The sequence below is a fragment of the Hemibagrus wyckioides genome, linkage group LG11, assembly GCF_019097595.1.
Source record: "Hemibagrus wyckioides isolate EC202008001 linkage group LG11, SWU_Hwy_1.0, whole genome shotgun sequence".
Taxonomy (NCBI): Eukaryota; Metazoa; Chordata; class Actinopteri; order Siluriformes; family Bagridae; genus Hemibagrus; species Hemibagrus wyckioides.
In genome coordinates this window covers 17,114,555-17,129,587 of record NC_080720.1, presented here as the reverse complement: position 1 = coordinate 17,129,587, position 15,033 = coordinate 17,114,555, and the positions used below count along the sequence as shown (strand labels likewise).

Genomic DNA, 15,033 nt, shown 5'->3' with positions numbered 1-15,033 from the left:
ATGATGGGTCAGGGCTGTTTTGGGAGCAAAACTAACATTACCAACATAGGGTAGGGTTGGGTAAGGTTGGGACCAACATAACATTAGGCAGGTGGTCATAATGTTATGCCTGGTCAGTGTATTAGTCTTCTGGGGCTCTGTCAAAACTCAGTGCCAAAGCAATGCCTTTGTATTTACGGTAATTTAGGTATAGATATCCGATCCTCTAACCAGCTGTTCATTTGCTATGGAGGCTCCTTGTTCTAAGCTGGTTCTGGGTCATTGGGTGGTGGATGTTATCTTTTTGAACAGTAGATATAAGAGGAGACTAAACTACTGTGAGACATGAAAAAGGTGCAGACTGTAAGCTAATATCAGAAAGTTCAAAACACCTACACTACTGTGTCTCATTCCAGATTTAAATCAGTTGGCTTATCTAGTGTTTTACTGTAGGAAAAAGACAAAAGTTCTTTTTGTCGTTTGGGTGATAACTCATATCACCTTAGTCTAGTGTTAAAATTCAGAGGTCCTATGCAAAATGTGTAAAAGTTGGCAGAGTAACAACTTTGTACTGTTTTACTTTTAGAGTTTTAGAGATCTGTATTGTAGAATGTAGGCCATCAACTTGTCATAGATGGTTTTTGTTTATTTATTTATTTATTTTTGAATGCTGGTAAGGATTAAGGCATTAGTATGTTTCTCTCAAGCACACTTTGTAAATAGAAATACTGAGAGGAATTTTTCTGCCTTCAGCCATTATCTCCAAAATTTCTCGAGGCACTTCAAACTCTTAACACAGCATCACATATTCATACGATTTTGTATTCGGGGCCCTTTGAATATACCATCCATAATAATGGATAAACCTTACATATCCTATTAAGTTTGTGTATGTGGTTTTTCCACCAGTATGCACTTGTTCATAAGTGTCTGTGGTGAACATATAGTTTGTTTTAGTAATCCATGTGGTTGGATTCCACTTCTCCTTAACAAGGCTGCAGTAACGGCGTCCGAACCTCTTGTAAACCTCTCCGACTCTCGTGGATTAATCAAGTTGCCTGTTAAGCTTGTTTTTCTAGGAGAACAGCCTCTTGAATCAACATTTGTTTGTAAACAGACCACTGAAATAAACAGCACCCTGTATGAGATCCAGCATGCACATCCACTCACGTCTGCTATCTGCATACATTCTTTCTTGCTTCACAATATGTCTCTGTTTCCCCGTTATTCTAAAAGCTTACGATGGGGTTAGCGCTAATACTTAACAGCAACATGTCTGACCCTCTCTTATGGAGGATAGACAGAAATGTCATGCCTTTTCCTTCCTCTTGCCCTGTAAGTAATATATCCAGGGCATGCCTTAGTAACCAACACATGATTAAAGGAATATGTTCCACATACATGAATGAAATCTGAAAAAACAGCAAAGATAAATTGCAGTCATCATATCTGCTAGCAATTTACAATTACATAGCCAGTTTCTGTACTTTAACACAATGACTTTTCTTTATAATGATAATACTACTGCTAATAATAATAATAATACAAAAGGTCTTTTTTGTGTATTGATAGTCATTCAAAATTACTGGGACAATGACTAACCACAAAATCTCATCCAGCAGCTGGGTCAGTCTTTTTACCTCCACCCACATGACAAAAGGAGTAGTTTTCTTCCTGTAAGGTGTGGTGGTGTGTAAAGAACATGCTTGTGAGAGCTGCTAAAAACACTTTCATGATTTACTGCCTATGTCAATCTCCAACATATACAAGGCCAGCCAGTTCTGCCAGTTGTTGCTATGGCAGAATGCCTCGTCTCTATATATCACCATAACACTCCGTGCTTCTAAAGGAAGGGAAACGTATCTAGTATTATCGGCATGAAGAGTTGGGCATTCAAGATGGCGTGCTCCAAAAAGCGCATTTATAAAAAGCTATCTACACAATCAGAAAGCCAAGAAGAAGACAGGATTCGATCAAAAAAAAAAAACATCACTCAGAACATTTTATTACAATCAGCACGGATCACACAGAACTTCTTAGCACATTTAATGCTACACATCCAGTAGATTGACACCGGGATGTCTGCATGTATTTTTGTTGGTGAGAGAGGGTTGTGTTTTAGATTCTTGTCAGCTGGTACCAAAGGCAGGAAGGCATAAAGTTCTCCATCTTGTCTGCAAAAAAGCCCAATGGTGCAAAAAGGGTACTGAAGAACTGTGGAAAAAGAGAAGAAGAGAAAAAACATTTGTTGGTATCTTATCTGGATAAACAACATTATATTAATATGAAAGGTATAACAATACACTAAAAATAAAAATAAATAAAAGGTTCCAGTTCAGTGACAGCTGGTTCAACTCTTGACTCTTGTCCTGACTGTCCTTTTGAACAATGTCGGTCATTCTGGCATTTAAAAAGCCAAAAGGAGTGGCTTTACAGATTTGCACATTAAAGAGCGTCATTCTGTATGTGGATATTTTTGTGCTTCTAAGACAAAAGCATAAAAAAAAAAGCTTAAAAAAATGAAGTAGATTAAATTAGAGCAGCGAATACATCATTTTAAATCATCATATATTAAGTCTATGTTCTATATGTCTTAGATACTTCATAAAATAATTAAATCTGCCTGTATGGCTACTGCTCTTTGAGCCATAGCTCAAGAGGAGCACAGGCCAGACACAAACATTAGGGAAGTGTTTCTCCACACTTAAGCCAACACACAGCTACAAGTCTGCGAGTTAGCGTGAAAGCGCGCATCTGAACAGCATTTGAAGGCTTACAGCTCGACTGACCATAAACAAGCGCTTAATGTGTTTATGAAGCGATGCATTTCACAGATGAACAGGTGTTTATGACTGAACACGGCAAGTTTCAATTGCAGTGTGAACAACAAGGGAAGGAAAATACTAATGGTTGGAGACGGAGCATCATCTATTTAAGCGCAGATCCAGGGAACAGATACAAGCTAATGTAAATAAGTGCTGCATCATGACAAACGAGAATGATAAAAAGATAGAGGCTGGCGAAAGTTGGTGTCCTCATATCGCTTAGGTTTATTACTATGACAAATAAGGGTACTATTCCTCATGGCATGTTTACAACGGACATGTGTGTGCTCGATGGGGCGGACACTGAACTGTACATGCGTCATTGTGTGTAGGTCATGAAGGATATCCTGATTTGAACAATCTGTGTCAACGGCAAGCTCCATTGGTTATCCATTACAAAACACAAGAGGTTTTAAGTGCATGCAAAGCAAATCAAGATCCACATCATTTGTCAACAAAATGAGGGAAAGAAAAAAGGGGTGGGGGAGGGGGGGGGTGAGTGTCCAGTCACGCCATCTGAAGAACTGGGTTAACATTTGAACAGGAATCAGACCACAGCCATGGCTAATCTGGAGAAGATTTAGAAGGCCCGGCCTGAGAGCTCTGCTTTTTCTCACCTCTCTTCCTCTTGGCCGATTTCGTTCACTTGTTCTAACAGAGGGTTACATTAAGCAGGCTCTGGTTTGTACTGTAAACGCTTAGCGTATGTGGAGTCTTTCTCAAAACAAAAGCCTATAAAGCAAGTCTCCAGTGTTAGGTTTTATTTAAAGAGCGTAGACCAGACCAAGTGTAGACAAAGGTCTAATAAAAGATAGATGCTAGAGTTATAAGCTGCTATTTGAATATCCTGATATCCAAACTTATGTTATTTGTTTGCTTTTTCAGATATCCAAATAACACACATGCAATGTGAATAATAAAACAAACAGTAAATTATTGCAGAGAAATAGCATAGCGATGTTGATTTCTCATATCTGATTGGTCAGAACGTTGATTTACATTTCTATATCAGTACAGCTCTGAGAGTTGTGCTGGCTGTAATGCAAATCACAGTAAATAGTTTTGGATTTGCAATATTTGCCATCTATATAAGCTATAATATTAATAGAACAACAAGAGTAGTATTATTCTAGAGACGGATACCACATCCAGGTAAAAATGAATCTGTTAAATCGTATTATTAATTAATGACAGGATGCTATAAAATAATAATTAAAAAAGCCCTGACTCTTAAACTGTTGAAACAGCAAATAAAGCTGTGGTCTGCATCATAATGTATATGGTAGCGCTACCTCAAATAAGTGTACATCAGTGCTGCTACATGGACTTACAGCTTTGACAAAAACGCCCATGAGATCGGGGAACTGGTGTGTGAGCATAGCCAACATGGCAGTGAAGGAGCACAGGCCTGCTGTAAACAGGATGAAGAATGGCAGCTCCTTCTTAGGGTACACTGATACCTCATGAAAAGCTGAAACACAAGTAAAAACAGATAACACCTTAGGGGCATAAATTAAGTTTAAATTATTTGTATACCTTTAAAATGACGAAGTTAAAAAAAAAAATATATATATATATATATATATATATATATATATATATATATATATATATATATATATATATATATATATATATATATATATATATATATACACATATATACATACATACATGCATACATACACACACACACACACACACTCACAAGGCAGTAGTTCTCTGTCTGCTGTCTCTGTGCAGCCTGGATATGGGTAGAACAGATGACCTTTCTCCAGTGGGTAGGGAATAATCCGGAATGCTGGAAAGTGGATAGCAAAGTTAGATTAAGCTGTCATTTTACAGGTGTTTACCAAGGTTTTTATAGGGTATAGGATCAGCACAGGGATTTTATACCTTCCAAACTGCAGAAGAAATAATGGAAACGTATTTCACTTCTGCTTTCTGGGCTATTATTGCAAAGTCAAAGACATGAATTACTATGCATATTGTATATATACACAATGCATAACTACATTGTTCTTATTTATGTACAAATTAATTCATTATTCATTGCAATGATAAAACATAAGGCAGCTGTACATGATTTTCCAAACTGGCTTGATTAAACATAAATCAGCTTTTTATTTATTTAAGAGTTCAATCTCATCTGCAGAAAACTGAAACAATCCAGTTTAACCAAATCTAGTTTGGAGCTAAACTCAGGTTTCAAGTTTTAGTTTCAAGAAGACCAGGCAACTGTATCTAACCCAAATTCAGAAAAGAGCTTTCACACTTGACTAGCTTAATGCTTAGAGGCATGGCTGTAAAACAGTAATATGTGTTTTTTTAATTTGAAGTACTTGTGGCTCTAGTTTAACTATTATTGCTACAATGATCAAACCTGTGTGTGTGTGTGTGTATACTTACTTCCCTCCCAGGTGCAGTGCAGCAGGTTGAGCGCTCCCTCTGCTCGTTTCCAGTGCTGCAGGTGAAAGAAAGCGTATGCCACTGCTTCACTGTCACCTCTCTTCAGAATGTGTTCTGGTGGCAGGATCAGGCTCTTCATCTCTAAAAGATACTACACACACACACACGCAAGCAAGCAAATACATATTACATGAGGTTCTACGCAGCATAATGTGAATTTTGGCATGCATTTTACATGCATTTGATCTGTGTTGGACTCGTATACAAATGTGATTATGATACATTGTCTTTAAACTCCAGTAAACAGCAGCTACATTTTAGAACTCCTGTCCTGGGACACAGAACAGTTCCAGAGGACAGAAAGCTCATTCAGTCCGCTTGAAATAACAGACATCCATCAAAATGCCTCAATCAGAAGGCTAAATGACCGCTTTCACGGGCACACTGGAGTCATAAATGTGTCCATGTGCCATCAACAAGACAGACAGACATACATCTGCCCTTCCTGACTACCCCTGGCATTAGACTGGCATCTGTCCTTGGTGGCATCCCCTGGTGTGCGTGCACACACACACACACTCCTTTGATGTGGGGATAGAATGTCCGTGCCTTTTATGTGGCTGCCTCTCCTAAAACAGAGTTTCTCAGCTAAGCCTCTGTCTGCCTCACACTGATCATCATTCTTTCATTCTGCCAACAGGGACCAGCAAACGCACATACATTACACACACACACACACACACACACCAGACAATTGTGGTTTCCTAATCGTCAAGCAACTGGGAAACCATTTAATAATCATTTGTATATGCTACTCTCCAGAATCGCTGCCACTATTCAACAAAATGAGCTCAAACATACAAGTATTTTGATTGAAACAGATGTTTTTTCCCCAAACACAAACCACTTTTAGACATGTTTTTAGACCCTTTCAATTAATATTAATTTGTGACGCCCATACTGGAGAGAATAACAGTACACTATTAATAGTAAGCTGCTCATTTATATTCTTAGAATTGTGTACGTGAACTTCCTATTTCACTTTATCTAAGAATGAAATGGCCATTGCAAAACATCTACTATTCTTTACACATTTCTGCGATGATCTGGAAGTATGTAGGTTTGTCTCCTCTTGAAAATTGTACCTGTGGTCAAGTCTGTAGGTTCTGACAGAGACAATCAGCCCTTGTAGTTAGCAAATTTCATAATGCTATCACTCTTCACAAGAGCTCCTGACTCTGCAGTCACAAAACAAGCTGATCACTGATTCTACACCTACCATATTTTACTGAGTTTTCCTTTTACAAAGCGTGTCATGAACCAGAAGTCTGATTTTGGTCTAATCTGACCACAACTCATCATGCATAATGGCACTTTGGAAAAAAAATGCAGCATCTAGACTTCTCAAAGCTTCCTGGCAAATTTCAAACTATTGCGGATGTATCATTTACAGCCTTAATTGAGCTTCATTGTATTTTTAATTGGTTGTGTATTTTTTTTTATTTATTCCCATTACCTCATTTGTGCAATTCAACAACCATCTGTCTCCTTTTGTGGTGAAAGTTTTTAGGATTTTTTTCATGACATGGATGAAGGTCACAGAATTGCTGGACATAACAGGCAAATATTAATAATATTCTCTACACATGCCAATTTTATTTCTTTAAATTTTGCACATATATTTATTGAGAAAAAAATCAATATTCTATTGATTCTATTGGCCATATTCTAATGAGAAGTCTTCTAGTTAGAACAATGTAGGGTTTCTCTTACTGTGTGAATTGAAGTGTGAGCAACGTGCAATGGTTAAGACACTTCAACATACGTGACTAGTGTCTCCTATGATCTAGGACCATACAGGCACCATGGCACTTGAAAGTACAGGGGTGTGTGTGTTTGCATGTGTGTGATTCATCCTAAACAGGTGTGCTTTGTAGTCAGATCCAGTGTGTTTGAGGCTACATGATGTAGGTGTGTGAGTGGGTGTGTATGTACTGTGGCCTGGACAAGCTGTAACCAGGTACTGAGAAAAATGAAGCAGGAGGGCTTAAGAGTGTTTAACTTAACTTTAAGAACAGTGTAAATTAAAAACAAAAAACACACACAAGCTAAAAACACAAAGAGAAATAGATTCATATAGTAAACAATTAACAGGCTGTTGTTCAGCCAGCTGTTATATTTAAGATCGAAAACTCCATATGAATTTTAATGTAGAACTGGGGGGAGTTCTGTTGGAAACCAAACGGTCCATAGTAATCCAATAGCAGCACCTACTGGTCTGCTAAGGAAACTGGGTTATAGGCATCTTTGACAATTACACACCTCTCTCAGTGTTTCCAATAGTAGCTCATAGTTACTGTTAGTCAGTTATTTTTCAAGTTCATGAAGGTAAATTTAGCCTAGTGTTTTACATGATGGATGAAAATTATTTTGCGTTATAATTTACACTCATATCTGGGCACTCTGACAACCAAATTGCATTGCAAAGCCCTAGGCCATTCCCACCACTACAGAAAAAATGCTGCCAGCCTGAAAATTAGACAAGTGCTTATGCAAATATGGAACCGTGCAGAAAAGAAACGTAGTTTGTGTCAATTATAAAGGTGATGGAGTCTTACCTTTGGTACATGTGGGTTGAACTCTACTGCTCTGTGTATAGCCTCCACTGCATTCATCTCTGCAGTGCTAAGTCCTCGCCTAGAGGCTGTCTCCGGTGAAAATCTGGAGCGCACACACATACAGAAACTTAAGTTATTTCATGCTAATCCAATAAAGTACACTAGCAGTTAAAAGGTTGAACACACTAGAAACTAAACTGATCTTAACAAGTAGTTAGAAACTCTCGTTTCCCCAAGCAAGTACATTTAAGACACTCCTCCTAAAGCAAATATTTTTTACTTCAACTTTAAGTGCCTCCTTCTTTGTGAAACTGGGTAAGAAAATGCCAGAAGGCAAGATGCAAAGTGCCATCAAAAATACTGTTAGACATTTTACATGTAAAACACATTTGATTTGTTCAACACTAATTCTAAGGGCTATTTTATTATTTATTTTTCATAATAACAAAGCAGAAAATGGGGAGAAAATTAAGATAGATGAAAATAACATGAAATTATATAAATGGTTCTGTTAGGAGGTTTTATTCAAAGCTGAGAGGGATGTGTTTAAATGGAAATTTACATTACCCACCCAGCAGGTATACTGAACACTTACTACCCACCCAGCAGGTATACTGAACACTTACTACCCACCCAGCAGGTATACTGAACACTTACTTGTCTGACACTGCACGTGCTTTAAGTAAGGCAGATGTGTAGCATATAGTGGCCGATTTTGGCAAACTGATATCTAGAAAAACAAAACATTGACACAACAAGACTTAGGAGCATGTGACGAGTGATGTTATCCCAAATGGTGAATTAAATATCTATATAATTGCTATAAGATGCCAAATAACATTTCTTCAGCTCACCATCATATTTTGCTAAAACTGCTTGCACATCAGCATAGGCCTGTAGCTCCAATAACGCTTCTAGTAGGTTCTCGTGTATATTTAACATTCCAAGTAAGGGATATTCTTTTATTAACTACAGGAGAAAAGAAAGGCAAAAATCACAAGAAAGCCATTTAAATCAGCCTGAAGAAAAATAAACGATTCTGAGTGTACTGTGTAATAAAATTCATCTTGTTTGAACAGAAGAGTCTGAGTGATTGAATTATTATTCAAAACATTCAAACAAGAACAGTTTATCACTTCTTAGAATAGCTATCCTGTATGCAAATCTCCACCGCAAACCCTGCATGTAAAATATACACACTGGTCTTACATCTCTCATCATCTTCACAGCCTCTTTGATGCGTCCCAGTTTACGGGCACACATGGCCAGTCTGCGCTTGATGTACACCAGAAGATTTGTGTCTTTCCCTGCTAATGAATCAAAGACAATTAGCATTATTATTAGGAAAAGAAAAGAAAAAAAAAAAAAACGTGGGCTGAGCGTGCACAAGTGTGTGGATGTGTACTTCACGTACCGAACTTTAGCGCTTGTTTGAAGAGTCTCTCAGCTTCTATAATGGTAGTGGCTTCCTCTTCAGCCAGGAGCACATACGCTGCAGCACATCTGAACAAATTTAAATGTGAATTAAAGGCTGAAACTGCTGCATTTTTCCCTGACAGCCACTTCACCATCATCATTCCCATTGTCTGGTTTCTCCATTATAAATCCAGCTACAGTAAGGAAGATCATTTCCAAAGATATTAAAATATATGAAAAAAAAAATTAAGTAGACATACATAAATAAATAAATAAATAGATAGATAAAATTAAATAGAAATAAACTAACTATAATAATCAAATAGAATAATACTACAATTAATGAATTAATGAATAAATTTTTATATAAAAGATTTAATGAATACCTTTTTATATAACATTACAATTTATATATAAATAGAAAGGTTTTACAAAATTGATCATTTGTAACACTGTAATGTATTACAGTAAAGCGATGTTGACGTGTAAACTCAGGCCGAGCTTTCCTGTTATTCATGCTCATGCTCATTTGCAAGGTTACATTCCAACATAAATGCTTACATGTTTATTATGACTGAATGGCAGCTCACTTGGAATAAAATATATATATTATATATATATATATATATATTTCTGTCAATGTCAATATCAGAATAATAAGGGATGTAAACTGCTGGAAGAAAAAAAAAAATTCTACCTTCTATCATTCTATCATATCTGATGTCCTGGGTAACCGTTTAACTAGTGTGTTTAATAGAAGCATAATTATTATGTAAACCTCTGTATCTGATTAGCTTCATGACAGGAATCTCTGCACACTTCAAGAAGTCATGACACAGTCACCAACATGGTGTTTAAATGCACACAGCTGTGTTAAATGTCCATTTGGAGGGACAAGGAGTTTGTTTTTATTTACAATCAAACAGCATCTATGCTGAACGTCAAGCGCATTTCTGTGGCCAGTTACAGTGTACAGTACAGTACAGCTATTTAACTAGTGGAACATCATTCGCTGGCTGATACAGAAATAAATACACTGATGACTGGACGGCAGAGCAATTACGTAAAGATTGGACCTGGTGATCTCGTGTTTTAGAAAACGTGAGAAATGAAGAGAAAATTAAATGGCTTTTCTACATGTCCTCTGAATGACGGCCTGTCTGTCTGTCTAACTAGGAGCTCGGAGCGTTGCCGTGGCGACTGCTGACTGCATTGGCAACCCAACTGCTCATTGCATGATTGCTGTAGATGGCACATGAAGTGGGAGTGTCAAACATCCTCAACAATTCACTAAGCACTTTATGTTTGAAGGGTAAAAGTGAGTTTTAATTTAAAGCATACTTTAAAGCATACTAACTGACAGAAAGAAACATCTATCATGCGTGTTTTTTTTTATGCTCAGCAGTCACTGTATTAATATTTACATGTTCTTATACTAACCAGCGTATTTAACTATTATAATATATTTTCACATTGTCCAAAATATTGCTTCATATACTGGGTTTAAATTGTAAAATCAAAGATAAACAACTTGGGCTACAGCTAGAGGAGAAGGTGTCTTTAATATAGACATGCAAATATTCCACTACCTTTACTTTGAACGCAAACGCATAATATACAAAGCCTGAAATAAAGAATCAACTCTTAATAAAAATTGGAAGAGACAAGCATCATTTATTTAGAGAATAAAGTTACTCACTCATGGTTGAGCTCAATAGCCTGGTACGCAGCTCTGATACGAGCCTGAGGATTCCTCTCTCGCCAGGCCTTCTGCATCACTTTCACACATACATACACACACACTTTGACCAACTGCCATCTGTACAGACTGCGTACGACACACTAAGTAAATATGTTCTAAAGCTTTATAAGACTGAGGCACATGAAACTAACCCGTATCCTCTGGTTTGAGTTGTTGTGTGTCTGAGGTAAAGAAGGTCTGATGGTCTTGTGCTGACAGATTCATGTCGTAGTAAGTCAGCGGTTCTTTACCCGTCACCCACGTGTACCTGGAGGAAAGAGAGGAACCAGGAAAGGAAATGAGTGATAGCAATATTTATACACGACAAACAGGTTGCATGTGAAACACAGGGAACTAACGTGAGAGATAAAGAGAGCTTACCTGTTATACTCTGCACCTCGAAAAAGATTAAGAGGGTTCCTCCATACTTTGCACTCTGAGAACAGATGCATGACATTAATTAGCAATTTTAGTAAAAGCTTACTAACAGATAAAACAGGCATGTGTTCAGTGTGGGTATGACATCAACTACCTGTGACTGGTAATGATGAAATCATAGTAATGTTTGTATTTGTAACAAACTGATTAAGAAAATATACACTGATCAGGCATAACATTATGAGCACTGAGAGGTGAAGTGAATAACACTGATTATCTCCTCATCATGGCACCTGTTAGTGGGTGGGATATATTAGGCAGCAAGTGAACATTTTGTCCTCAAAGCTGATGTGTTAGAAGCAGGAAAAATGGGCAAGAGTAAGGATTTGAGTGAGTTTGACAAGGGCCATATTGTGATGGCTAGACGACTGGATCAGAGCGTCTCCAAAACTGCAGCTCTTGTGGGGTGTTCCCGGTCTGCAGTGGTCAGTATCTATCCAAAGTGATCCACTGACACCAGCGACAGGGTCATGGATGGCCAAAGCTTAGTGATGCACATGGGAAGCAAAGGCTGGCCCGTGTGATCCGATCCAACAGATGAACTACTGTTGCTCAAATTGCTGAAGAAGTTAATGCTGGTTCTGATAGAAAGATGCAAGAATACACAGTGCATCACAGTTTGTTGTGTGTGGGGCTGCATAGCCAGCCAGGGTGCCCATGTGGTCATAATGTTATGCCTGGTTGGTGTATCTCTTAATGCATGCATTAAAAAACAAATCTCTACAACAGTTCCCATTCTACACTTGATATTTTTCCTGGCACACCCGAGATGTGTAACTCAGCTCACACATATCTTCAGCTCTGGACATGAGATGTTTCCCCACAGTATTAGACTAACTGTGTAGTGGGAAGGTGAAAGTCTCTTAGAGACGTGTTCATGTCTACCTGAGACGCTGGGCCGCTGCTCCACTTCTCCATTAGCTGAGGAGAAGAGACTGGCCGAGCTGTTGGTCTCCACACCGCCGAGGAGGGGACGCAAGTGACTGACAGACACCTGCTCAATGAAGGACGTGCCGTACTTTCTGAAGTACCACCACTCGAAGATCTGAGCCCAAAGACACAAATTAATCAGAAAGAAAAAAAGAGAGTTAGAGATAATGAAACAAAGAAGGATTTTACTTCATGCTTCTCTTTAAGTTCAAAGGGCTGATTCTTTACCTGCGATCTCTGGATTCCTCCCAAAACATGTCAGGACATTAACTTTCACCTGTGTGTACTGTGATGGACTGGTGGACTATATAAGATGCCTCACAACCAGTGTACAACCCTGACCATGATAAAGATGAACAAGTGTGTGAGTGAGTGAATGCATGAGTGAACGCGTGAGTGAACGAGTGAGTGAACAAGTGAGTGAGTGGACGAGTGAGTGAGTGAGTAAACGAGTGAGTAAACGAGGGAGTGAGTGAGTAAACGAGGGAGTGAGTGAGTGAGTGAGTGAGTGAGTGAGTAAACGAGGGAGTGAGCGAGTGAGTAAATGAGGGAGTGAGTGAACGAGTGAGTGAGTGAGTGAGTGAGCGAGTGAACGAGTGAGTGAACGAGCGAGTGAGTGAACGAGTGAGTGAGTGAGTGAGCGAGTGAACAAGTGAGTGAGTGAGCGAGTGAACAAGTGAGTGAGTGAGCGAGTGAACAAGTGAGTGAGTGAGCGAGTGAACAAGTGAGTGAGTGAGCGAGTGAACAAGTGAGTGAGTGAGCGAGTGAACAAGTGAGTGAGTGAGCGAGTAAACGAGTGAGTGAGTGAACGAGTGAGTGAGTAAACGAGTGAGTGAGTGAGTAAACGAGTGAGTGAACGAGTGAGTGAGTGAGTGAACGAGTGAGTGAGTGAGTGAGTGAACGAGTGAGTGAGTGAGTGAACGAGTGAGTGAGTGAGTAAACGAGTGCATGAGTGAACGAGTGAGTGAGTGAGTGAGTAAACGAGTGCATGAGTGAACGAGTGAGTGAGTGAGTGAAAGAGTGAGTGAGTGAACGAGTGAGTGAGTAAACGAGTGAGTGAGCGAGTAAACGAGTGAGTGAGTGAGTGAGTAAACGAGTGAGTGAGTAAACGAGTGAGTGAGCGAGTAAACGAGTGAGCGAGCGAGTGAGTAAACGAGTGAGCGAAAGAGTGAGTGAGTGAACGAGTGAGTGAGTAAACGAGTGAGTGAGCGAGTGAAAGAGTGAGCGAGTGAACGAGTGAGCGAGTGAACGAGTGAGCGAGTAAACGAGTGAAAAGACAATTTTATTACCAAAACTGTTTCCATCAATATGTATCACTCACTCCAACAGCCAAGAGATCAGAAATATATTTTTGGGAAGAAGGAATTCATTTCATTCATTCATTCATGTACAGGAAGAGCTTTATCCTGGTCAGGGTTGCAGTGTCTCCAAGAAACACTGGGTACGAGGCAGGAATGTAATGCTAGTCCTTCACGTGGCTCCATGTACACACATGCCCTCATTTACACTTAGGGGCAATTTTACCTAGCCATTCCACATAAGTGCATGTTTCAGGAGGGGGGAGAAAAGCAGAGGAACTAACTTGAGCTAAAGATCAACCTCCAGCTGTGAAGCAGTGAGATTACACACAGCAGCGGCGTGCTGCTCTCTCCCACTGAATAATGTCCACCAGTACATAGGGAATATAACTCTTACCAGTATAAGCCCGGAGATGAGAGAGGAGGTTCCTGTGAGTGCAACATAAAACTTGGGTGTAAGAGTGTTCAGAAACATGGATGCTGCAGGGAAAAAAAGGGGAAGAATAATGTGTTAGTTGAGTGTGATAACTCCAGGTGACAGTCACTGTTTCTACAACCTGAAGAGAAATGCTCTGCACACAGGGACATGGGTCTAAACTTCAGACAAGACGCTGATATTGACAGAATGCACTGTAATTATAGTGAAGGGCTTCAAGCCTCGGTTCAGTCTCGGTTCCTCCAATAACACAGTTAGCATTAGCAAGCGAGCACGAGCTCCGAGTCTTCATTAGAGTCTTTATTAAAACCCGATCCTTTAAACAAAAACAGACGAACCCTAACTAGGCTGATGTGCGCGAGACCACACAGCGATATATATAAGCTAGCTCGGCTGCATGAACATTAGCTGTCTGAGCGACTAGCATCATCAGCAGCAGCTTGTTGTTTTTAACATTACCGGCAGCGACGGACTCCTGAAGCTTCAGCGGACTCCGCAGCACATAAATCATAGTTAACACCATGGCGAACCAAACTGCACACACGTACGTCCACGAGCAGGACAGCCACGACTTCAGTTTCTCCGCAAAGCCATGGGCTTGAGGAGTACTGCTATTCTCGTCCGCCATTTTTCACCGTATGACAATAAACATGAGAATGACGGGATACCGGAGAAGGTTGTAATATGGGCAAACCTCCATAGGACGGCGCCGGTGCCCCGTTACTATTCCCACCCGTTTTCCGACAAAGCCCCGCCTCCCTGCGCAAGGATTGTGTCGTTAGTCGTACAATTTACTTGTGCAGCCTTCACATGCTCCCTAAAATGATCGTTTTCCATCGGCTTCTGAATGTTTTAATTTAAATGTTCGGGTTACGTTAGTTGGCTATCCTGACATATTGCAGTATATTGCTCGCCATTTAAAACCACATATAATAAGCTATAT

General features: G+C 39.4%; 1 protein-coding gene across 4 annotated transcripts; it reads right to left on the bottom strand.

The window, feature by feature from the left end:
* Nucleotides 1-1,947: 1,947 nt before the first annotated feature.
* On the bottom strand, nt 1,948-14,778 carry st7l (suppression of tumorigenicity 7 like). 4 transcript variants are annotated; one of them, XM_058404108.1, is made up of 15 exons: nt 14,550-14,772; nt 14,052-14,134; nt 12,312-12,471; nt 11,370-11,424; nt 11,141-11,256; nt 10,947-11,025; nt 9,246-9,334; nt 9,041-9,138; nt 8,686-8,800; nt 8,489-8,561; nt 7,832-7,934; nt 5,214-5,364; nt 4,513-4,605; nt 4,136-4,275; nt 1,948-2,193 (listed from the first exon to the last, which is right to left on the bottom strand). In XM_058404108.1, exons 1-15 carry the CDS (start codon nt 14,716-14,718, stop codon nt 2,098-2,100), a joined length of 1,620 nt encoding a protein of 539 aa, XP_058260091.1. In that variant the 5' UTR covers nt 14,719-14,772; the 3' UTR covers nt 1,948-2,097. The 4 variants fall into 4 exon arrangements, with proteins under 4 accessions (XP_058260091.1, XP_058260089.1, XP_058260092.1 ...); XM_058404106.1 differs by having other exon boundaries at nt 9,041-9,141; nt 14,550-14,770; XM_058404109.1 differs by having other exon boundaries at nt 9,041-9,141; nt 14,639-14,754.
* Nucleotides 14,779-15,033: the final 255 nt, after the last annotated feature.

What these genes read in the sequence shown, in the direction of transcription:
- st7l (XM_058404106.1), bottom strand. Translation starts at nt 14,718, where the DNA reads ATGGCGGACGAGAATAGCAGTACTCCTCAAGCCCATGGCTTTGCGGAG. An exon ending in GCAGCGGCCCAGCGTCTCAG is followed by an intron (nt 11,425 to 12,311) that starts GTAGACATGAAC and finishes ATCTGTTCTCAG; the next exon opens with AGTGCAAAGTATGGAGGAAC. An exon ending in CAAACAAGCGCTAAAGTTCG is followed by an intron (nt 9,142 to 9,245) that starts GTACGTGAAGTA and finishes TTGATTCATTAG; the next exon opens with CAGGGAAAGACACAAATCTT.